Source organism: Vipera berus (genome assembly GCF_964194415.1).
Source record: "Vipera berus genome assembly, chromosome: 2".
In the NCBI taxonomy this organism is placed as follows: domain Eukaryota; kingdom Metazoa; phylum Chordata; class Lepidosauria; order Squamata; family Viperidae; genus Vipera; species Vipera berus.
In genome coordinates this window covers 221929838-221956001 of record NC_138203.1, presented here as the reverse complement: position 1 = coordinate 221956001, position 26164 = coordinate 221929838, and the positions used below count along the sequence as shown (strand labels likewise).

General features: G+C 41.3%; 1 protein-coding gene across 1 annotated transcript in view; it reads right to left on the bottom strand.

Annotated features, from left to right (window-relative positions):
• The window catches only part of SEMA3G (semaphorin 3G), a gene marked incomplete at its 5' end in the record, with an annotated part of 110008 nt that extends 86264 nt beyond the window's left edge, over positions 1-23744 (bottom strand). Inside the window, one exon of the mRNA XM_081316992.1 lies at positions 23612-23744. Within this exon, the coding sequence (XP_081173118.1) occupies positions 23612-23744 (133 nt within the window). The remainder of the gene's footprint in view (positions 1-23611) is intronic.
• Positions 23745-26164: the final 2420 nt, after the last annotated feature.

Below are 26164 nucleotides of genomic sequence, written 5' to 3'. Positions count from 1 at the left end.
TTGCAGCTATTTTTCTTCTTGTAAAGGCTAAAGTGGATTAGGTGCAGCTCGACATCCACTGATTTTGATCAATACCATTGATTAACTGCTTTCCATGACTTTACACAAAAGCTTTTTTTTCAAAGTTGCCTGGAGCTAAATCTAAGACCTCCTGAGTCCTATGCATGGCTATTCCTCTAACTTTGAAGGAAAGGTCAAAAGACCCCCTCCCTTAAAAACCTAGTCTCTATAGGAAATTATTATTTGCAGACATTTTTAATCATTGCTAGTGCATAAGTAATGGAAACAGCTTAGTTAGTGTAATCCTCAGAAAATGCTTGCTCTGATGAAATCCCAAATGTAGTTATGGAACAAGGCAACTGCATGAACAGGGCACCTGAGGGTCACAAGTGCAAGGAATAGATGATTATGCTGAAATGCTGTATATACAATATAAGATTTGCTAATATATCAAAGGCAACAGCTTGGGAAAAGAGGAATTGGGAGGAGAGACTGAGAATGTATTAATCATGGCATAATGTGCTAATTATTACTGGAAACTAGGGGCAAATGTGCTGATTGCTGCTAGACACTGAGGATGCAAGCTAAGCAATATTAATAAACATTGATAAGGTCATAGGATGACCTAAAAGGGGTTGGCTTAAGGAGGGCTTATGGAGAAGTACCTATGAAAACTGTTGAAGCAATAGCCTTTAACAGACCAGTGGGAGTGATCCTGTGTCCTTTCTTCTGCGTAGAATAAATTTTTTGCCAATCTGTGGTTTTATTGGGCATAGTATACCAGGAAGAACCAGTTTTCTGGGTTAACTTGACATCCTGCAAACTTGTTTTCTGGAAGGTCACTGTTCTCCTCAACACATCCATTTTTAACGTTGTTAAAAGTTTGAATTCTCCGCTACTACCACCAAAAAGACCTACGCATTGTGTAAATGTCTTACATGGATGTTTTCATCCATTAGGTTCATGCTGAGAACACAGCAGCAGTTTATACCCAAGATGCTCTTGGTCTTCTGTGGGACAAATCACATCCATGTGTTTAGCAGCAACACTTGCCCACAACAGCTAAATATTTTATTGAAAATAAGTTTCCTGGAAGTGCTGCACCTCTTTTGCTCCTTCAGCAGCTAACTTTAATCATGTGCCACTACTGATAAAGCCAGGTCCCCACAAAGCACTGTGATATTGTCGAACAGCACTCTTAGATTTGGAAGACTCAAAATAAAACGTTGGAGAAGATTTGGTATTTGGGTGGGGTTTTCATCATTGCTCTTGTTTTGTTTTTGCCTTTCAATCAAACATGTAAACATCAATAAATATCAAGCATGGCATTTAAACATTAATTGCCATTTTTAACACCTTATGTTTTAAAAATTCCTTGACTGGCAAAGACTAGTGTATCTACCACCTTTATATTAGAAAAGCCAGGCAGACCCTGTCTCAAACAACTCTCTTTTTCCTACGTCTTTTAAAATCAGTCTCTTTTCCACCATTCATTTCTCTTAGATCTCATTATACACCAGGCAATTTCTCCTTGAAAATGTGGGCAATATGTGGTAGACAGTATCCAGCCTAGCTACATAACCATTTCTCCTCAGTATTCATGCCTATCTGAGTATTATGAAACGGTTGGAACTGGACCTTTTCAATGATCGGCTGCTTTTCAACCTAACCTACCTTAGAAAACTTATTGCCCAGATGAAATGATAAAAAACTAGAGCTGTGCAGCTATTCTGATTGTGTTTCAGAAGGCGTGCAACTACAAACAGCACCAATTTCCAATACCATCTGCTTTCCCAGGATCACAAGGCAGCTGCAGTCCACAACTGCAGGAACAGGTACAGCTGCTGTGAAGTGCTACAGGCAGCTGCTTACAGGTATGTTTCTCGGTGCTTGGAAATCCAAACACTATAAAGTCACTATAAAATCCTAACTTTCTTAAGTAAATAGTACAGGTCATTCTAGACTTACAACCCCAATTGAGATCACAATTTCCATCATAAGTCAGTGTGATTGTAAAGTAAATCATCACATAACCCCATCCAATTTTTTTGACCATTTTTACTATGGTTGCTAAGCGAATCACATGGTATTAAGCTCAGCTCCTCAAGAAGCAAAGATAAGAATATCTATAACTGAGTTACACCTGCAGCTTGGCTGTATTATAGCAGTTGCCAGTTGTTAGCCTCTTCTTGAGAACAAACATGTCAACCTGGGACCCATCATTCCTGTTTTGCATTCTAAACTAGCTAACTATGCTTCTTGGTGACTACACTTTTGAACTGTTCCAGAGTACATCTTCCCTCCCTCCCTCCCTCCCTCCCTCCCTCTGTATTGACTCTACACTGAATTCTCTAACCACCCAACTCTCAAGCAAAACCTTGCTTTCCTATATACAGTTCTGGAGGAGAGATGCTGGCTTCTGCTTGTCCGTAATGGTTTGGTACCTAGTAGTAAACTATTTGCAAATCAAGTTGGTGTGTGAAATAGAACATTTTGCACAAGTTTTTCAAAGCAAACTTCTACTTCTGCTTATCACTGTTTACTGGAGTATAACATGAATTATCACTAATCTATTGTATTCATTCCTACTTGCATAGGCACTCCCCAAAACCTAGATATCACCAATATAGTGTATACTTGCTGATATACATGTTAGCTCTTTCTTTTATAACTATACAGTATCTGCACTTTTACTTCCTTGAGTGTAACTCTAGTCTATAGGTCAGACCAACTCTAAGTTCTGTACCAGCCTGCAACCGGCCCTGCAGAAAAGGCAGGGACAACCCCTTTTACAATAAGGCAAGAGGCTGGAATTACGCCTGCCAAATTTATTACTACAAAAACAAACGGAACAAGACAAACCAAGAAACAGGAGCTTAAAGAAACAGGAACAATCCAAGCGGTTGCCTTCAGCAAACCAGCCCTCCCCACACATTCCCCTTATATAGAGTTCAGGGCGTGGCTTCTCTCTGCCTCCTTCCGAGAAGCCCCATTGCCTTCCTCTGTTTGCTCCTAATTGACTGCCTCCTGCGTCGGGCGTCCTTGAACAGGGCCAGCTGTGGGTCTTCATCCACGCTGTCAGGCTCACACAGCTGGGTCTCCGTGGTGACCAAGTGGGAGGGGCCTGGCTGAGGACTCTCATCAGCAAGATCTTCAACCCCCTCAGCAAGGTCTTCAACACCCCCCTCCTCCTCCTCTGAGTCATCCGACCCAACTGCCGAACCCACAGGCTGACCCTGAATCACAATACTCTATTCAGATTTAGTTTTGCTTCCTTCCTTTTTCTCTGTTTCTCTTTCACACACACATACCTGTTTTTTTTCTTTCTCTCACTGCATTGGTTAATTCATTCCCATTGCCATTTATAGTACTCATAGTATACAGTCCAAGATGCAGTCTTTGACATTTATTTATTTATTGTGTTGATGCATCACTGGACTCAGAAAACAACTCAAGGCACATGACAAATGAAAATCACAAAAACATAATACAAACCATAAAAAACAGAATGCTCCCATATTGCAACAGGCACAATGATGACTATTCATTCATTCTGGAGCAACTTCTTATTTAATAGCTTCTGGAAGACCAACAATGAGGGTGCCATCCTAATATCAATGGGGAAGTTGTTCTGTAATATGGGGGCTGTAATTGAAAAATGCTATGAACCCCATCTCTTCACCTCATCCCTCTCACTTGTGGAACTTTAGAAGATAATGATAGCAAATCAGTATTGGATGAGTTGGGTGGATCATTTCCTGAATGGAGAAGGTGATCCTGGAAGTCCCTGAGTGCCAAGCCATAGATGGCTTTAAAGGTCAAAACCAGCAGCTTGAACTGCACCTGAAGACTTATTGGTAACTAATGCAGCAAATGCAAAAGAGTTGCTACATGACTAAAGTGGCTCTAATTTGCTAATATCTGGGCAACCACATCTTGTAATAATTGTAGTTTCTGAACGGTTCTCAAAGACATTGCAGAAAACAAAGAGAGGGTGATGACAGAACATCACTATAGGTTACAGGGACAAGAGCTCTCTCCTCCAGGTCGGGATGTCACAGCTGCAGAGCCACAGATGGATGAAGGCTCACCTGACTATAGCCTCCATCTATCTCTCAAGCAAAAGCTGTGAGTTCAGGATGAGAAGTTTTGATAATTTAGAATGGTCTTTTAAATTTCCAGTGGTGAAGAAAATGAACTCTTGCTTAGACGTTTTTCCAGGGATTCAAAGTTTTATCATGAGCAAGCCGCAAAGATAATGGTAAGAGAAAATACATCTAAAGCATGCTACATCACATAAAGGACAAGACAAGATTGCCCAGTTCTCCCTTTCTGATTTTATTGGTATTAGAACCATTAGCAAGGAAGATTCAACAGGATAGTAATTTTTTTTAGAATTAAAATGGCAAGACAAGCATATAAATTCAAAATATACACTGATAAAGTTGTAGTTATAGTTACTCATCCAAGGGGTTGTCTAGAATTAATAATGGAATATATACAATACAGTATAGGATCTTGGGTCAACAACGAGACACAGATGACTGCATGGAAATTCTCCAAAGAGGAACAACAATTCCTAAGATAAACATCAAAATTTAATATTACTATTAAATCAATGAAATAATTAGGAATTTACTTAGCTAGAAAATAATATGCACTCTAAAATAATTTGTAAATCTGAAAGAGTATAATGGACATTCTTAGATGAAAAAACACATTTTGGCCAGGGAGAATGTTAACAATAAAAATGAACATTCTTCCAAGAGTTAGTTTCCTGTTCCAAATGATTCCTATAAACATTGATGAAAAGATGCTGAATGAGTGGCAAAGACAAAATGTGTAATTTTATCTGGTTAAATAAACAAACATGAATTAAACTTCAGATTTAAACTTCAGTTCAGACTAAAGAAGGAACAGGATTTGTAGAAATAACTTTGAATGAATATAAGTATGAACTTTGTTCAAAGCAGTATTAAATGTATGAGATTATTGGACAAAAAATATTGACAGCCTGCAAAAATAAAATCACTCAAGATTCTTTCCTTAGAATGCTCAAAAGTGTTTCAACTATTTCAAATGAGCAGTCTAGTCCAGAAGAAATTACAAAAACAAGTTACAATGTGCTCAGATATGACTGAATTTGAAATGCTTGCCATACAAAATGCAGAACACTTGCTGGATTTTTAAGTAAGTTGGTACTGAAATATGATTCAGAGACCAAGCTAGTTAAAGATTACACAATCAAAAATGGACAGACAGAACTTAAATGATATAATTGACAAGCAACAATGAGAGAATTAATGGAAGACGAGCATCAGATTCACTGTGAATAATACACTATAACAAAGAAGTCATAGTTTTAACAAGATGTTCTTCTGCTGATAAATTATCCCAGTGATAATTGTTAAAAATCGGTGGAACTATAACAATTGGATGTGCTATCATACGTATCTGGTGGTAATATCATAAATAGTTCAGCTATTCTTTAGATGATTTACTGCAGGATGCAACAAACCCTAAGAGTTGGATTTCCTTTTCTATCACATATTTTTCTGTTGCGTATTACTAAACTTTATATATCTTTAAAATACGCTAAGTTGACTTTATATGTCCCCAGAATACTTTATGCTTTTTATTGGAAATCACACCTTATTCCTTCATTAAAGAGATAGCAACTTAAATTGTGCAAGTGTGCAATAATCCCCAAAATATTGGCATTCTGAAAAGAAGACTGATGTTAAGTTACAGCTGGAAACTGTTTATGGAGTACAGTTTGACAGAAGGCTTGCTGAGACATCTGAGGTTTGGCTTCTCTTGAAATAAAGGTTCTAAACTCTTTAGTTAAAATTATTTATTTTTATTACATTGAAATCTTGTTTTAATTTTTTAAAATAGCAATTAAATGTAGAAGTGTATTTATTATTAAATGTAACAGCATAAATACTGTTTCTGAGAGTTTAACACTATAAAATGCTAAAGTGCTAAACTGTCTGAAAATTAGTTTTATTTTTATCCTAATCCAAATGAATACATAAGGATAAAAATGAGACGTTTCTTCCAATGGAAGAGTTTGTATTTTTTTCCTCATTTTATTATTTTTTTATTTTTTTATTTTTTTATTAAATTTATTAAATATTTACAGACACATACACACTAAGTATATACATTTCAAATTAAGAAAGAAAAGGAAAAGGACAAACAAACATTTAACAAACATGCATATAAACTAACTGGGGATTAAAATCCCCTGTGCAGTTATACATAATTACATCCCGGTAAATCTTAAATCTTATTTAATGTTGTCTATTTCGACTATTAAATATTATCATAAAGATTACTATGAAGTGTCATATTAACTATTCTAGGTTTGTTCTATTTTTTAACCAATCATACCATCGTTCCCAGTTGGTGTAATACATAGATTCTTGTTTCTGTTTTAACATATAAGTTAGTTTATCCATTTCAGCACAATTCAGAATCTTATTAATTAACATTTGGTCCGTTGGAATATTTATATCCTTCCACTGTTGAGCGAAGGTTATTCTCGCTGCTGTTGTAACATGTACAAAGAGATACCAATCTTGTCTATTAATTAGTTTTGGCTTTATACCAAGTAGGTAAGAGTCTGGAAGCAGAGGGAAGATGACACCAGTTATTTGTTTTAACCAGTTTTGGACCTTCTCCCAATATTTCTTACTCTGAGGGCAAGTCCACCACTGGTGAAAAAAAGTACCCTTGGCCAGTCTACATTTCCAGCATTTATCAGAGGCGTCTGGAAACATTTTGGCTATTCTAGCTGGCGGCAAATACCATCTATAAATCATTTTGAAATAGTTCTCTTTGAATGCCGAAGATAATGTTATTTTCATCGTTCTGGCCCATATTGTCTGCCATTCCTCTAATTGGATCGACCTCCCTATATTTCTCCCCCAGGCTATCATTGTATCTTTCACGATCTCATCAGCTATATACCTAGCTAGGAGGAGATTGTACATTCCAGAAATAAATTTTAGTCCGGGGCCTTCCAAACTTTTATCGAGGGGTTGACTAGTTTGGGAGATGCCATATTCCTGTTTATCCTTAGAAAACCTGGTTTGGATTTGAATGTATGACCACCAGTCTATATCTATACCTTGTATCTGTAATTGTTCTCTAGATTTCAGGTTCCCTTCTTCATCCACCAGAATCTTGTAGGACCAGTTTCTTTTCAGGTTGTGAACAGTCGGCTGGGTTGTTATCTCCAATGGGACCACCCATTTGGGAATCTTGGTATACATTCGTTTTTTAACTTTTTGCCAAATTCTGATCAAAATTCTCCTGATGTAGTGTTTAGTAAAGTACTTGGATGGAGTTTTTTGATATGACCATAAAGTTGAGTGCCATCCTTGGTTAAGGTCAAAGCCTTCAATAGTTAATATACGTTTCCTCGACAGGGATACCCAATCTTTAATCCAGAGGAGTGCAGAGGCTTGATAGTATAACTCCCAGTTTGGAAGTCCCAAGCCCCCCCTTGTTTTGTGTTCCTGGAGCATTTTTCCCTTTATTTGTGGTTTTTTACCCCGCCAAACAAATTTCCCTATTGCTTGATCCAATTTCCTAAAAAATTTGTTATCTAAATTTACGGGGGCCGTTTGAAATAAAAAAATCCAATGTGGGAGGATATGTGCCTTGATTGCGGCAATTCTGCCCAAAAAAGATAATTGAATATTTTTCCACCTGTCAAGGTCTTGTAGTGTATTGGCAAATAATTTATTATAATTAAGTTCTTTAATATTGGAACATTTATTGGTTAATTCGATTCCCAAGTACTGTACTTTTTTAGCAAATTTTAACCCCATAATTCCTTCTATTTCTTTTTTCTTTACATCAGTTAAGTTTTTGGACAACATTTTGGTTTTTTCTCTATTTATTTTCAGTCCTGCCACCTCACCATATTGTTCAATCTTTTTTACTAAATTTGGCCCAGAGACTAGGGGGTCCTCTAACACAAACACCAAATCGTCGGCGAAAGCCTGAAGTTTATATTCTTCTCCTCTAATTTTGAGGGCCCTAATAGTCTCATCTTGTCTAACTGTATCAAGAAGTGGTTCCAGAGCCAAAACAAACAATAATGGGGAAAGAGGACAACCTTGTCTGGTGCCCTTGAAAATTCCAAATTCTCCAGACATCGCTCCATTAAAAAGCAGCCTAGCCGTCTGTTCAGAATATATTGTTTGAATTGCATTCATAAATTTAGGGCCAAATTCCATTACTTTTAATTGATGCATAATAAATTTCCAATTAACTCTGTCAAAAGCTTTTTGTGCGTCTACAAATATCATCGCCATGGGCCTATCTGAAAGTTTCTGGTAGTACTCCAATACATTTAAAATTATTCGCACATTATCATTAAGATGTCTATAGGGTAAGAAACCATTTTGGTCCTGGTGAATAAAGTGGGAAAGAAATATTTTAAGTCTTCCTGCCAATATGGTCGTAAAAATTTTGTAGTCTACATTCAATAACGAAATTGGTCTGTAATTTTGGATCAACGTCAAATCCGAATCAGGTTTAGGAATTAAGGAGATATGAGCCTCTCTCCAAGATTCGGGCATTTTCGCATCAGTTAAAATGTTATTAAATATATCCCTTAATTGAGGACCTAACAGGTCAATGAATTCCTTATAAAGTTCACAAGGCAGGCCATCCGGGCCTGGAGTTTTCCCCCCTGTTTGTTTTTTAATAGCTTCCTCAACTTCATCCATAGTTATTTCCTTATTCAGAAGTTGTCTAAAAGAATCCAAGATCGGTTGGGGGCGATAATTCTGAAAATATTGTTCTAACTTACTTTGTGGACATTCTTCCTCACTGTAAAGTAGTCTATAAAATTCTTGTGCAATTTTTAGTTTTTGTTCCTTATTAATCACCAGGTTACCATCCTGATCTTGTAGATAGTCTATCCTTTTTGCTCTTTGTTCCTTTCTTAATCTGTAACTTAACCACTTCCCCGGTTTATTAGCATGTTCAAAGTACCTCTGCCTGCTCCTCTTAATTTTATCTGCCAGCTCTTTTTGATCTATCAAAAGAATCTCATGTTTAATCAAATCTTTTTTTTCTTTATGCTGAGAATTTTGGGGATCTAATTGCAGCGCCTCCTCTATTTTTGATAATTTTGAAAATAGCTCAACTCTTTTTAATCTTTCTTGTTTCCAACTATAGGCCGAATGTTTTATAGCGAGCCCTCTCACTACTGCCTTAGTTGTGTCCCAAATAGTTTGCAGAGAGGTGTCCTCTCTTTTGTTTTCTATAAAAAAAAATTCTACCGTAACTCCTTTTTTGTACTTTTGAGAAATTCCTCATCTCTCATTAAATCTGGTCTCATAGACCACCTCGCCCTTTTTTGGGGGGATCCTGCCCATTTGACTATTAAGGGGTGATGGTCTGCCCATACATTGGTGTTTATCTCTACCTCTATAATGGTCTCTTTAATCTCAGATGTCGACCAAAACATATCTATTCGAGACCATGAATGGTGCCTGGGGGAAAAATAGGTGAATTGTTTTTGAGTAGGATGTAAATCTCTCCATACGTCTGAAAGTCCAATTTGGGTTACTAGCTTATCCCATATTTTGGGCAGAATTTTCCTTTGTCTTTTTATGTACCTTGGGGGGCCTGCCCCTGGTTCGTAGTCTTTATTAACATCTTTAATCGTATTAAAGTCCCCCAAAATACATATATTTTCATAATCAAGATCAGTTAGTTTCTTATATAACTTTTAAAAAAAAGTTTTTTGATCCGTATTAGGCGCATATATAACTACTAATAATACCAGTTTTAAACCTATTTTAGTTTCCAGTGCTAGTATTCTTCCCTCTTCATCAGAGTACACTTGTTGTGTCACTAATCCTTTGCGGTCGTACACAGCAATACCTCGTTTTTTCTGACTGGCCAAGGATACATATAATTTCCCCAATTGGGAAATTTTATAATAATAATAATAAATTTTATAATAATAATAATAATAATAATAATAATAATAATAATAATAATAATAATAATAGTAATAGTAATAATAATAATAATAATAATAATAATAATAATAATAATAATAAGTTGGAAGGGACCTTGGAGGTCATCTAGTCCAACCCCCTGCTCAGGCAGGAAACCCTATACCATTTCAGGCAAATGGCTGTCCAGTCTCTTCTTAAAAACCTCCAGTGTTGGAGCATTCACCACCTCTGGAGGCAGGTTGTTCCACTGGTTAATTGTTCTAACTGTCAGGAAGTTTCTCCTTAGTTCTAGGTTGCTTCTCTCCTTGACTAGTTTCCATCCGTTGCTTCTTGTCCTGCCTTCAGGTGCTTTGGAGAATAGCTTGACTCCCTCTTCTTTGTGGCAGCCCCTGAGATATTGGAACACTGCTATCATGTCACCCCTCACTCTTCTCTTGTATTGTTCTGAAAACATTTCCATGTTATGACAGTATTTTGCAAATTCTATGGATCCTTCTTTTTTTCTCTTCCTTCTTTTCCTTTCACACCAAATATTATACAAAGATCAAAAGAGCCTTGGTGGAGCAGAGGGCTAATGCCTCCTTAAGTAACACCAGCTGCCTGCAATTAGTGCAGGTTCGCATCCCACCAGGCTCAAGGTTGACTCAGCCTTCCATCCTTCCGAGGTAGGTAAAATGAGGACCCAGATTGTTGGGGGCAATTAAGCTGACTTTGTAATAATGCCGCTTGGGGTGTGTATGAAAGCCCTAATAAGCAGGCATATACATAGAATGAAGGCTACTGCTAAGCTTGTAAGCCGCCCTGAGTCTTCGGAGAAGGGCGGGATATACCGTATATACTTGAGTATAAGCCGAATTTTTCAGCCCACTTTTTGGGCTGAAAAACTCCACTTTGGCTTATACTCCAGTCAACAACAAAAAAAAAAAGAACTTCTACCCCCGTTTGGAGAGCTGCTGCTTTCATCAAACATGAACGAAGGCAGCAGCTCTCCAAACGGGCTGCGGCGGTTTGGAGAGCTGCGCGCGCAGCTCCGCCGCCACCTCTGCAAGCCTCCGCTAAGAGAATGGGGCGGTGGAAGCTTGCCACCCATTTTCTCGGCGAAGACTTGTTTCGGGGGATCCAGCCTCTGTCACCCCCTTCTCTCAGCTGGGCAGCTGAGAGAAAGGGGCGGCAGAAGCTGCATCCCCCGAAACAAGTCTTCGTCGCTGAGACAATGGGCGGCAAGCTTCCCCACCCCACACTTCACGGAGCGCTCCAATGCCTTGTTCTCTCGTCTCACGGAGACTTGTTTCGGAGGATCCAGCCTCTGTCACCCCTTCTCTTAGCTGGGCAGCTGAGAGAAAGGGGCGGCAGAAGCTGCATCCCCCGAAAGAAGTCTTCGTCGCTGAGACAATGGGCGGCAAGCTTCCCCACCCCACACTTCACGGAGCGCTCCAACGCCTTGTTCTCTCGTCTCACGGAGACTTGTTTCGGGGGATCCAGCCTCTGTCACCCCTTCTCTTAGCTGGGCAGCTGAGAGAAAGGGGCGGCAGAAGCTGCATCCCCCGAAAGAAGTCTTCGTCGCTGAGACAATGGGCGGCAAGCTTCCCCACCCCACACTTCACGGAGCGCTCCAACGCCTTGTTCTCTCGTCTCACGGAGACTTGTTTCGGAGGATCCAGCCTCTGTCACCCCTTCTCTTAGCTGGGCAGCTGAGAGAAAGGGGCGGCAGAAGCTGCCTCCCCCGAAACAAGTCTTCGTCGCTGAGACAATGGGCGGCAAGCTTCCCCACCCCACACTTCACGGAGCGCTCCAACGCCTTGTTCTCTCGTCTCACGGAGACTTGTTTCGGGGGATCCAGCCTCTGTCACCCCTTCTCTTAGCTGGGCAGCTGAGAGAAAGGGGCGGCAGAAGCTGCATCCCCCGAAAGAAGTCTTCGTCGCTGAGACAATGGGCGGCAAGCTTCCCCACCCCACACTTCACGGAGCGCTCCAACGCCTTGTTCTCTCGTCTCACGGAGACTTGTTTCGGAGGATCCAGCCTCTGTCACCCCCTTCTCTCAGCTGGGCAGCTGAGAGAAAGGGGCGGCAGAAGCTGCATCCCCCGAAAGAAGTCTTCGCCGAGAAAATGGGCGCTGAGATTTTCTCGGCGAAGACTCACCTTCTCCCGTTCACCTTCAGCAGCTCCGCCACGCCCGTCCAGTGCCCTGCTAGCAGAGCTTGACAAATGCAAAAGCTGCTTTGGTTAAACACTGGAAGGTTTAGTGATTAACCCACCCCACCCCACCCGGTCTTCTTGCTGTTTCTCCCCATCCTCACTCCTACCCACAGGGGCTCTCTGCCTCTTCTACTACTTCTTTTTCTTTCTTTCTTTTTTGCTGAGGTGTGCGTCTCTCTCTCTCTCTCTCTCTCTCTCTCTCTCTCTCTCTCTCTCTCTCTCTTTCTCTCTCTCTCTCTCTCTCTCTCTGTGTGTGTGTGTGTGGTGTGTTATCTCGAACCAGATGGGATGGCAAAGTCAAATGCAAATGGGGATCTTGCAGATCTTGCCCTGCCTTTCCCCCCACGGTTACCTTCTGTTCTTGATGAGCTCACGAGTGCTCAAGGACAAAATAGGGCAGGGCAGAGCCGGCAGTTAAAAATAGGATGCAGATAAAAGGAAAGGTAAGGAGGGGTTCAGGTTGAGAGGAGAGGGTGCGTAGCATTAGTGTAACTCCTGTTTGGGCTGACTGGGTTGCCTCCGATGGGCTCTGACAGTGGAACAGAATGGAATAGAAAATATGGAATGGATTGGAACAGAACGTAGAACAGAACAGAACAGAACAGAACAGAACAGAACAGAACAGAACAGAATAGAATAGAATAGAATAGAAAATGGTAATAAGAATAGAATAGAATAGAATAGAATAGAATAGAATAGAATAGAATAGAATAGAATAGAATAGAATAGAATAGAATAGAATAGAATAGAATAGAAATATAGAAAGTGAATAGAATAGAATAGAATAGAAATATAGAAAGTGAATAGAATAGAATAGAATAGAATAGAATAGAATAGAATAGAATAGAATAGAAATATAGAAAGTGAATAGAATAGAATAGAATAGAATAGAATAGAATAGAATAGAATAGAATAGAATAGAATAGAATAGAATAGAATAGAATAGAATAGAATAGAATAGAATAGAATAGAGAATGGTAATAAGAATAGAATAGAATAGAATAGAATAGAATAGAATAGAATAGAATAGAATAGAATAGAATAGAATAGAATAGAATAGAATAGAATAGAAATATAGAAAGTGAATAGAATAGAATGGAATAGAATAGAATAGAATAGAATAGAATAGAAATATAGAAAGTGAATGGAATAGAATAGAATAGAATAGAATAGAATAGAATAGAATAGAATAGAATAGAATAGAATAGAATAGAATAGAATAGAGCTGGAAGGGACCTTGGAGGTCTTCTAGTCCAGCCCCTTGCTCAAGCAGGAGGACCTATACCAGTGGTGGTGAACCTATGGCACGCCTGCCAGAGGTGGCACTCAGAGCCCTCTCTGTTGGCACGTGCGCCACCACCGCTGCCAGCAGCAGGTCCTTGTTGGTTGGTGGACTGGAAGAAAAGGGAGGGGGAAGCATTTTACATGCGTGCATGCGCGCACGGGGCCACGAGCAGGCACATGCTGCAAAGGGGGCGGGGCTAGTGCCTGCGTGATACTCACTAGCCCAGCCCCGTTCTCACGTGATGCGGTGCCTTGTATCTGCACCCTGCGGCACGGCGGTTGGCGTTTTTGTGCCTTGCGGTACGGTGGCCCATTTTTTGCTCCCCCTTTTTTTTCGTGCCAGAGGCGGCACTCAGAGGCGCCTCCCTGTCCCCTCCCCCGAGGGCACCAGAATGCCGATGCTGCCTTGGCACTTTGTGATAAACAAGTGGGTTTTGGCTTGCGGTTTGGGCACTCGGTCTCTAAAAGTTTCGCCACCACTGACCGATACCATCTTAGACAGGTGAATGTCCAGTCTCTTCTTAAAAACCTCCAGTGATGGAGCACTCTTGATTTCTGGTGGCAAGCTGTTCCACTGGGCAGCTGAGAGAAAGGGGCGGCAGAAGCTGCATCCCCTGAAAGAAGTCTTCGCCGAGAAAATGGGCGCTGAGACGCCTCATTCTCTCGCTCAGCGGAGACTTCTTTCGTGAGATCCAGCCTCTGCCGTGCTGCACCGAGAGAACAGCAAGCCGCCCCATTCTCTCGGCGGAGCACTCCACCGCCCCATTCTCTCGGCGGCTTGCCACCCCGTTCTCTCATCTCAGCAGAGACGTCTTTCGGGGGATCCAGCCTCCAGCTGCTGCATTTCCCAGCCTCGGCTTATACTCGAGTCAATAACTTTTTCCAGTTTTTGGGGGTAAAATTGGGGGTCTCGGCTTATACTCGAGTCGGCTTATACTCAAGTATATACGGTAAATGTAATAAAAAAAGTTATCGTTGGTGACAATGGAGATACTTCATCAGAAATGGCTTGTTTGGGTTCAGTTTTAACCTGCTTTGTTGCATCCAGATCTCAGCAGCCTCCAAAGCACCCATTCAAGACTTCCACAGCATCTCAGGCTCATTCCAGGATAAAAAGACTGAATATTATCAGTATGGTATCTCACCCCCAAACCAATAGGTGATGTTTTCCACTAGCTTTATCAAGATGACCCAGGGCAAGTGAATCAAAGCATTCTGGATCCTGTAAATAATGCCATAGCAATCAACCCTTGGTCCACAAAGATTGACTGACACCATTCCTTGGAGTTTTGATTAATTGAGGTTTTCAATAACACTTTTTAATAAGATAGTTTCATGTGCAAAATTCCTTTGTAATGATAAGGAATTCCCTTATCATTTTGGCACCTTTTGATTAGTATACCTCAAGTACAACTGAGGTCCAGTAGAATCTTAGATGTAGATATGACCTTGCAGACCAACACATTGTTGCATCCCACCAACCGGGAGGTGCAGGCTGTGTACTGACAAACTGTGCACACAGGATGCACACAGGCATTCCAAGCCGTGATGTCATTGTCTTTGCAATATTAGAGGGGGAGTAAAATGCAGACAAAAATACTCTCTAACAAAAAAGACCATGACCTTACTTTCTTACATGTGTCTACGTAGAGTAGAGGAAATGTAGCTGATCCTAGGCAATGGAAAACAATGTGCAGGCTTTATTTATTCATTACAAATATTTATATGTATACATTACTTTTCTGCCCACCAGGGCCCTCAGACTAATTTAAACCAGGAAGGCAAGAAAATGACAACAGAGTAAAAGACAAAACAAACCATTCTTTAGAACTGGGGATGGGATTGTGCCAACCTGATCTTTCCTGGAAACTGCTCATAAAAGCTCCTCAGCTTTGTCCAACTTAGTCTATCTTCAGCTGTCCCTCATGGAACATTTTACCCTCTCAGTCTACCTCATCCAATCCTACTCAATCATTCAGTGACTCCTAAAGCTAAGTTCTTATTTTCTGCCACTTCTCTTATTCTGAGACTGCTTCCAGCTAGGCCTCAAATGCAGTTGGGAATGTGATATTAGGGTTGTTTGTTTGTTTCTTTGTTTGTTTGATAAAATTATATGGCTGTCTATCTACCCAAGGGACTCTGGCAACAAATGGAAATAAAAACAAAAACCAGCTGTAAAGATCTACTGAAAAGAAAGGGGGTTGAGGCTCCAAAAAATCACATTATAATGTAGTTCGTTAAACAAACCACATCCATTCCCTTTTTTATTATTAAGAATATAAATACAAATGAAAATAAAAGTGATAGGAAAGTGGGGGGAAAAGAAAGAGAAAGAAAAAATGAGGAATAAGATAGAAGAAAAAAAGCATTGAGTTCCAACTTTTTTCAGTGCAGTAAAATGCAAATGCAAACCAGTATTGCAGCCTCAACTTTTTACTGTATCATTCTAACAAACACTAGCCATTTCCATAACAAGCTAGTTTAATCAAGAAAATCCAAAGTCAAAATTTCATATTCTTTTTCTGTCTCAAGCACAAAATCCAGAAGTGATTTCCAGGTAGAAACAAAACTGGATATATTTTTTTCTCTGATTAAAACATCAATTTTGCCATCTTTGCTAGCTCTGACACTTTTTCCATCCAGTGTTACTATTGTGGGGATTGATGTCTCTCTCTACTTCTGTGCATATTCAATTCTTGCTGCAGTTAACATATACAGTAATAAAGCTCCAAATCTTTTTTTCCAACTCCTTATCGTAAAAGAAAACTTCTGGTCTCAATTTTATGCTGATTTTAAGGATACAAACCACATCCATTCCATCAACCCATCAATATCCAGTCTCAGCGCCCAAAGGAAGAGCCCAGGTTTCACAACTGGCTTACCAGATTTGCATTGCAAAAAATGGATAGCAAACAGCATTTCTGTTTCTGCTGCCATGTAGATTTTTGCAGCCCCACCGCCATAGCCCTATTTATCTTGACAGTGTGGCTCTCATGTTCCTGGATTTTGGTACCTGGTTCTCCTCCCACAATGTTGTTGTGCAATTATATTTTTTAAAAGGTAAAAGTTCCCCCGCACATGCGTGCTTATACGTTAAATTTAGATGGTATTAATATATCATGTTTTCAGATAAGGATGGAGAATCCAATATTGGAAAAGAATGAGTCACTTCCTCACCTGTACATTTCTATTTTTACCTTTTAATCTATAGATTTCCAACAGATTCATTCTCTTGTTCTACACCAGAATAAGCTCAAATGGTAGCTTTTTAAAAAAAAAAAGTTTTAAGCCACACAATTGAAAAAGAAGACAGTTAGCTATGCAGAGTTAGACAACTGTATATATTAGGAGGCTTAGCACTCCGAGCTTGCTTGTTTTCTTGCAGAAGTTTCATTACCCAAACTAGGTAACATCATCAGTGCTAGTAAGGAGTGCTGTTTCCGGTCAGTTTATATTGTAGTGGCTTGCCTGTCAGTGTTGGTGGGGGTGCTCTTAGAGATTGTTTGGTTGGGCTGTTTACTATTGGCTTCTTTGGCAATTTCTTGATTGGGGTATTGTTTACTTGATTATTGGTCTGATGTTAACCTTGGAGTTAATCTATGCTGAGCTGGGTGCTGATTGCTGGTGGAGAGGTGCTTCCCTTTTTTGCTGATAGATTGTCTCTTTTGCATAGTCTAAAGATGTTGTTAATGTCTATGTGTCAATTGATGGCTAATTTGTCAGAGTGCCGGACTTCTAGAAATCCCCTGGTGTTTTTGGACTTGGTCTTGGACTCCAAGATTAACATCAGACCAACAGTCAAGTAAACAATACCCCAATCAAGAAACTGACAAAGAGGCCAACAGTAAAAAGCCCAACCCAAGAATCTCTAAGACCATCCCCCACCAATGCTGACAGGGCAAAGCACCAGAATATAAGCTGAGAGCAAACTGCACTCCTTACTAGCATTGATGACGTTTCCTAGTTTTGGTAATGAAACATCTACAAGAAAACAAGCAAGTTCAGAGAGCACCAGGGACCCCTCATTTCAATCCTGAGCTACAAATATTCTCTTTTATTAGAAGGCTTAGATGCAAGGAAGACATACACAAGCAAATTCAGCATTTGTTAGATTTTTCCCAGGCTCAAGCCTTCCCTATGTGTTTTCGTACGGTCTACTGTGTGTGATTGGGTCAGAGGAACAGGAGCCAGACCATCAGAGTCCCCTACTTGACAAATAAACTGCCACATGAAAGGGTGAGCTATTTAAAAACAAACAACATAAGAAAGGAAGTGGCAAGGGTGAGAAGTAAGTAAGACATTTCAACATATGGATGGAGAAAAAGGATGTTTGGCCCTGCTTCTTTGAAAAGAAAAATGGGAGTGAAGTCTTCTGGGCACCAGGTATGATTAACAGCAGCCAACAAAGTTCTATCTCCAAACACCAACTTTCTCCAATAATTATTTCAGAGTTGGTGTTGACCTAGGCCTACCTAATCCATTGCATGGTGCAGAAGAGATTCAGACTTTAGCTCAACTTGCACTCAAGGCCTCAGGAAGCTGCTTCCCTCCTTCCCCTACCCTACCCTACTCCTGAAAGCAGAGTTTTGATGGACTGCAAGTATTGGGATTTTCTGGCTGCTTATGACACCAAATGAGAGGTACAGCTCTGGGACAGGCACAGTTATATTTCTAGAAATCAGAGGCCCATCCAGCAAGTGGTGAAAAAGCATGAAGTATAATACAAGATGGCTTACACAAGAGACTTTTTAAAAATACACAGACATACTATTATCAACAGCCCAAAGAACAGTTTACCAAAGACACCTCTTTACAATGTAATGGTCTCTCTGTGTGTGTGTGTGTGTGTGTGTGTACGTGCACATGTGTGTGTATGTGTGTATGCGTATGTTTGCAAGCATGCACATGTATACTGTGCTTGCTTATGGTAATTGGACCTATGTGTGCTACCATCTTTCTTTTTGAAAGGTGCACTAAGCTATGTTCATAAAGCAGAACAGTGGTGAGTGTCCTACAACTGCCTCCTCTCTGCTTCCCATTTCAAGACCAATTAGGAGGCACAGACATTAGCTAATCATAATCTTATATGATTAAATAAAAACAAAAATCAGAGAATTGAGTGTGGTTGAGATCACCACGGGTGAGGTGGGATGAAATAAAACCTTCTATTCCTATTTTACTCTGCTTTTCAGGGTTATTTCTCTCTCTTGGAGTCTGCAAGCCATTTGCAGTGGCAATATGCAGAAACCAACCGCTACCTTAAGTAGCAAGAGGGTAGATAGTTTTCTTCCTAAGTAAAATAACAAGAGTTCTGATAAAACACTGGTCTGGTTTAACCATGTCTTGGGAATGCAATCTATAAATAACTGGGAGAAAAGTTCTTTATTTTTCAAAAGTGCAGAAAAAAGGGCCTTTTTCAGTCAAATTTTTTGGCTAAATCCATATGTTTGGATTTATATATTTCTCTGATTACAGAACTCTTTGCTACCCAGTATAAGCATTTAAAAAACTAAAATATTACATATTGACAGTGACAATTGACTGGTTGCATTATTGCTTTAAGGCAGCTGGGACATTTTTCCCCCCTTCTCAGATGAGAAACATGGATAGCCTCAGCGTTCCTCCTAGAATAATTCCACTTAGACCCTTGTGTAAATATACTCCTTTTCAGATTCAAGGGTCCCAGATCATAGCCTACAACAACCCATCAGCCAGGACCAGGTCTGTCTTTGGGAAAAAGATCTCCATAGTTATTCAGTCTAAGCCAGCATCAACCCAACTTTTCTGTTTTACATTTCCTGCCCTCCCACAGTTGCTCCTAAAAGCAGATTTTCCCTATTTCCTTTAGCCTATTTGGTTGTTACACTATCTTTGTTTCCTGGCCACAATATTTCTTTTTGCACAGAGCAGCATCTTAGAGCAAAGAGGAGAACATTTGGAAAAATGAACTATTTGTCTAAATAGATACAGATGCAGCTACTCCAACAATACCTACATGCAATGTGTGCGTCAACCTTAACATGACTCATGAGGTTAGAAGTGCCAATAGTTATTCCTTTGAGAAGCACATGTGAATTTACTACAGGCTTCTACGGGAACAAACCATCAAAAGAGCAACTTCTCCTTTTCACTATAATGCAAAGTTGTGGTCCCTGGTGGGTGGCTTCTTGGATTTCTTACTGCCACCAACCTTCACTTCGGAGCTTTCACATTCCACAACAAGGATAAGCTTCAGAGATTACAAAATCCCCACATCCCCTTCACGTGGCCCTCAAGTGCCCTTTTTTGTGGCCATCTGATCATCACTGTTAAAAATGGAATGCAGAGTTTATTTCCATTTTGTGATGCAAAACAGAAGAAAACTAACATATTGTAAATTCTAAACTTAAACATACCACAAAGAAGGAAAAATCCAAACAACTCTGCTGAAACAACTATGCTTTTGTAAGTTGTGGCTCCACTCCCTTTGTAGCCCTCAGATCTTCAAAACAGTCTGTGCAGCCTTCAGAACATTGCACCCCATCCCTGAATTGCAGCAAACCAGGATCACCCAAAGAACGTTCAAATTTATTGGACATAGTACTGACATCAAGTCATATGTGTTCCAGTTCACTGAAATCCCTGTTTTTCTCTTTATTGTTGGAATCTTCTGTAATGTCACCAAGCACCAGAGCTCCCTATTCAGCCTTTAAGTCCAAGATTGACAAAAAGGACTAACATAATAATTACGTTTCCAATTATTTGAACGACATTTTACTATACTATTACAACTGAGGCTTTACTCGACACTGACAGTTCTTTCTAGTATTCATATTTGAACAACACACCAACTCTGAAGGACATCTTCCTAAAAGAAGGATATTTTGCTATTCCAGAAGAGCCACTGAGAACAGCAGCAATCCACTAATTATCCTCTTGACTAAGCCAAACCTCAGGTCAAGAATTATGGGGCTCAGAGTTAGCCTAAGAGATGGCATCTTGAATAATGAATTTAGGAGATCAAAAAGCATCCCCAAGGGCCAGAAGCAAAAAAATTGTTCATATCAATAGAGACAGAGAGTTCTGCCAACTGATCACTGTCCTACTGATTGGGCAATAGGCATTTGGCAAGAAGCAATATTTCAGGAGTTGGCAAGTGAATGATTAAATATACAACATTCCAATAGTGTTTCCTTATCTTGCAGAAAAGCAGTACACAAATTTTCACAGCAGCCATTCTAAATATGCAAATTCCACCTAACCTCTCAGATTTACTCTCCACTGTTCTGACATTTAGGCCCAGACTCATTATTTATAAGGTTAAATGCAAGCAACCCAGTCCATCTGATCCATCACTGAGAGTTCAGACAACTTTACAAGCATCAGAGACGCCTGAAGCATTCTTGCCCTTGTTCTCATTCACACTGCCTCTCCAGATATCATCATTCTGCTTCCATTCTGGACCAAAGAAACGCAGCCTTGAACAAGGACCGCCTGTCTTATGATCCTTGTTAAAACTCTCTCCAGGGAATCCAGGTCTAGACACAAGGCTAGGAGGAAGATAGCCCAGCAATGTCATACATATAGAAGGCCCCAAGTTCAATCCTGGAGTTGTCTACATCATGCAAGACTGCCTGAGCTCTTAGAAAGCCAGTAGGTTTGCTATAAAGGTAAAGGTTCCCCCGCACATGCATGCTAGTCGTTTCTAACTCTAGGGGCCGGTGCTCATCTCCATTTCAAAGCCGAAGAGCCAGCGCTTGGCTGGGGACATCTCCGTGGTCATGTGGCCGGCATGACTAGATGCCAAAGGCGCACGGAACGCTGTTACCTTCCCACTGTAGTGGTCCCTATTTTTCTACTTGCATTTTTACGTGCTTTCGAACTGCTAGGTTGGCAGAAGCTGGGACGAGTAACAGGCACTCACTCTGTTACGTGGCACTCGGGATTCGACCCGCCAAACTGCCGACCTTCTGATCGACAAGCTCAGCGTCCTAACCCACTGAGCCACTGCGTCCCTTCTTTGCTATAGGTGATACCAATAAAGGAGAATATTTGTAGCTCAGGGTTGACATGAGGGGTCCTTGGTGCCCTCTGAGCTTGCTAGTTCTCTTGCAAACGTTTCATTACCCAAACTAGGTAACATCATTAATGCTAACAAACGTCTGCAAGAAAACATCCAAGCTCAGAGAGCACGGAAGGCCCCTCATGGACAATATTTACTGGTGAAAGCAGAGCCATTGGTTTAACTTTTCACAAGTTGTCTTCAGTATTCTCTCACCAGCACACTGCTGACAGACAATAGCTTCCATTCAGGAGCACCATATAATTTGGTGATGGTACACAAGTAAAAATTATTTGTTTAATTATTACTTAAATAATAAGGGGGAATGTTTTAAACCAGTGGTTCTCAACCTGTGGTCCACGGACCCCTGGGGGAAGCATGAGGTCGTCACAGGGGGTCCGTGAAAGCTTGAAGAAATGTTATGATTGAAATCTTAAGTCTTGGAGATCTGTGGCCATGGTGCGTGGCCACAAAAGGTACTTAAAGGGGGTTCAAGGTGAAGAAAAGGTTGACAACCACTGTTTTAAACAACTGAAAAGTAATACAAATTCCTCTGCAGATCAGAAAAAAACAATAAAATCACAGCACAACACATTGCAGAATATAATGTGTGAAGATAGAAAAGCAAGTAGGAAAGTAAAACTGGAAACTAGGGAACTTCGGTGAAGGTTGCTCAATGATTTGTGACAAAAAGCAAATCCTGGGGCTAAAGACTTTATTGTGTTGGTTATTCCTTTAAACCTGCTTTTTCCAGGCAAATGCCACTCAGCTGCAAAGCTACAATAACTAGTATGTTCCTGAGATCAGGCACAGAGACCCTATTAAATATGAACTGTCCTTATGTGGGGCTGCATAAATACAGGCATTGTTCATAGGACCATGTCAGAGAAAATTTTATGAGTGTTTTGAGTTGAGCTGAAAGAAAATTAGCAAACCTCCCATAGAGGGGTTTTTTTCCCCCTCACACTTTAGTGGTAAAATTTCAGGAAAGACAAATGAAATCGATCTGTATTTACCCCCAGGGCTGACAACTTTTACAAAAACCAAATGTGTAAAGTACTTTGTTGTTGTTTTTTGTCTGCAGGCTGACAAAATAAAGCACACTTGTTGATTTTCATATATTAAGTTGCTGTCGAGGGAATCAAGGCATGGTATGGCAGGCTGATTTTGCTTTTTGATCAGTCGGCAACCTTATCTGATTTGTATGCTTGTTTGACACGCTTTTTTCTGGGATAATTATATTGTATGTATATATTAGAAAATATCCTTGCAGAAATGTACAGTGCAAATTCTATTATCTCTGAATTGCATGCAATTCAATCCCACCCACCACTCACCCCAATCCCATGCAAAAAAAGTTTAAATGCACACTATTTCAACTCATAACTTGCAGTCTTATACTCCACACTCTTGCACAATGCTGAAGCCAAAACCTCCTGCCTGCCATTCTTAGATTTCTTTCTTATCTATTCTTCTTCACTTACCCCTAACCATGATATAAACCTGCCCAGGAAAAGAATACTCACAATTTAAAGCAGTTCAAAGGATTTTAGTAATCCCCACCCCTTTAAAGAATGTGGATCTCAGTCCAAAGATCTCCCTTTGAGATTTAGGGACTTGTAATAAACCTAGCAAGTGCATGAAGTAGCCTGCTAGTCCCTTCAAATGTCTCCTGCCCACACGTCTGTCTGTCTGTCCTCCAGATTTAATCAACGTACAATAAAGGTGAAAGAACCAACATTAGATTACAAAAAAACCCCTAAAAGATTATATAGAGACAGGTTTACTAAGGACAGGTTCACACAAACACACGTGCAGAAACACGGCTTAAAGAGGTGAAGACAATACCGGGGAGCCAAGCGGCGGATCAAGGGCGGGATATAAATGGAATTAAAATAAATAAATAAATAAATAAATAAAATCCTTTTGACGGCCTCTGCAGCGCGCGATCGCTTAAGTTTCACTTGCTCAGCCTCAGTTCCCCCATCTGCAAAATGGGATCATCGGCGCCCTATCGCCGAGGCTTAGCCCGACGGCAAAATCAAGAAGGAAAAAAAGAAAAAGGCTTAAAGGAACTGCAAAACCCGCCTGCAATTACCTTTATAGGAGAGGCGGAGGCGAGGCACGCGGCCCTTGGCAGCCTGGCAGACGGCGACGAGGTCCCAGCTGAGCCACCACCACCACCACCACCACATTCCCAGGCCGGCGAAAAGAGTTCCCGCGCGCTGCATAGCCCCTCACTTGCCGGGCTGGCAGCACTTAACCGGCCCCGCCAGAAGTTCTTTCAAACTCCGTCGGCTGGTCCCGAGCCCCGCAGCCTTTCCGAGGCCGCGCTCCAACTGCCTAGGGGAGGCTCCCGATGCCGGCTCGCTCGCTCGCCCGCTCGCCTGCCCGCCCTCAAGCGCGCCTTGCTCTTCAGCTGGACGCCGCCGCCGCGCATTTCCCCCGAAGTTCTGCACGCGAGGGCTCCACCCAGCTTTTCGCGCCGAGACTGCCAGAGCCCGAGAGGCGAGAAGGAAAAGGCCGGAGGGAAGCGCGCTCCGTCTCCCAAGCCCAGGAGTTTCCGGCAGCTGCCCGCCTCTTCGAGTTGTCCGCGGCAGGCTAGCTCGGAGCACAAGAACCACCCTCCGGGCAGCGGCCGTCTTTAATAATAATAATAATAATAATAAACCTTGGTTGACTCAGCCTTCCATCCTTCCGAGGTAGGTAAAATGAGGACCCAGATTGTTGGGGGCAATTAAGCTGACTTTGTAATAATGCCGCTTTGGGGGGGTGTGAAAGCCCTAATAAGCAGGCATATACATAGAATGAAGGCTACTGCTAAGCTTGTAAGCCGCCCTGAGTCTTCGGAGAAGGGCGGGATATAAATGGGATTAAAAAAAAAAGTACAACATGTGTACATTGAGATTAGCTGAGCCTCCCCCCCCCTGCTCTCTCCCCCCAACACACAGTGACCACAAACCCTCCATCCCACCACACCATGTGAACCAACTACACCACACACCGGCCTCCCAAGTCAATTCTGCATAAGATTATGTCCCATTTAAAAGCCTAACAGCCCACGGATAAAAGCTATTTTTCAGCCTGTTGGTACGGCTGGCTATATTCCTATATCTTAGATCAGTCCTCTGGAATTCTGCCCACTTTCTCCTCGCTGGACCCCAAATTTCAAGTACTCCCCGCTGTAGGAATTCCCCCTTTACGGCCTCCGATCCGTTTTACCAGTTTGGGGGTCTGGGTTTGAACCTTGCCAATGGGGAGGGCTGGTCAAGGAAAAGAAAAAAAAGAAAGAAAGAAAAGGAGACAGTCAAATTTGGCCTCCCGGGATTGTTTTTTTGCTTTGTCTTCAGCTGGAAGGGAAAAAGAGGTGAGGTCACCAGCAGCCAGGTGAATGAACGCAGTGGCAAGGGGGCACTCTTGGAAGAGGCGAAGGGCCAGGTTAGGGATAAAATCTGGATAAAATCTATGTGGTCTCTTAAGCGTGCCATATAATCAATTAATTAATCAATGTCTGCTATAGTTTTTCTATCCTAAAGAATGCTCTTTGCTATTGACTCCAGCCAGAAGAGAAGATTCCAGGGAGGTCCAAGTCTTCTTGCTGCTAAAGGACTTTTTGGATTGCCCCTTACCTGCTCCTTTGGCTTCCTCTGTATGAGTGCCAAGGGCTGCACAAGATGATTTAAAAAAAAAAAAAGGACGGTGTGTGTGTGCGCAGAAACATGCTGACAAGCGTTGTTAAGACCAATCAAGGTAGTCAAAGGTAGGACCTGGTTATTCCAGCCAAAGAGCAGATCTACCAACAGCTATAGTCCTATAGCTTTGTACAGTGTGGCAAGTGCTAAACCAGTCGTTAAGATTTTTTTTATTCCTGCTTGACAGGCTTGGGGAAGTTGGGGAATTTCCAGTAAACCACAATTAAGAAAATCAGGTCTTAGGTCAATGGATTAATCCAGGCAACATACTTTACTTCCAAGTAAGCAAAAGCCAACACTGTGTGGTGATATTGTACACTACGATATATTCATAGAATCACCGAGTTGGGGAGGGCCATTGAGATTTCTGAGCCCCACATTCTGCTTAGTACAGGAATCCAAATCAAAGCATCCCAGGGAGAGGGCTGTCTAGCTTCCTCTTGAGCACATCCAAAGAGGAGGCCACCACTCTCCTGGGTGACTGGTTCCCCTGTCAAACTGCCCTTATCATTAGGTTCTTCCTAATGTTGGAGAAGGGACGTGGTGGCTCAGTGGGTTAGGACGCTGAACTTGTCGATCAGAAGATCGGCAGTTTGGCAGGTCGAATCCCGAGTGCTGCGTAACAGAGTGAGCGCCTGTTACTCGTCCCAGCTTCTGCCAACCTAGCAGTTCGAAAGCACGTAAAAATGCAAGTCGAAAAATAGGGACCACTACGGTGGGAAGGTAACAGCGTTCCGTGTGCCTTTGGCGTCTAGTCATGCCGGCCACGTGACCACGGAGACGTCCTCGCACAAGCGCTGGCTCTTCGGCTTTGAAACGGAGATGAGCACCGGCCCCTAGAGTCGGAAACAACTAGCACACATGTGCGGGGGAACCTTTACCTTTAATAATCTACAGTCCTGTTACTTAAATCTGTTATCCCTTGTTCTGCCCTCTGAACGGGTCCTGACCTTCTCCTA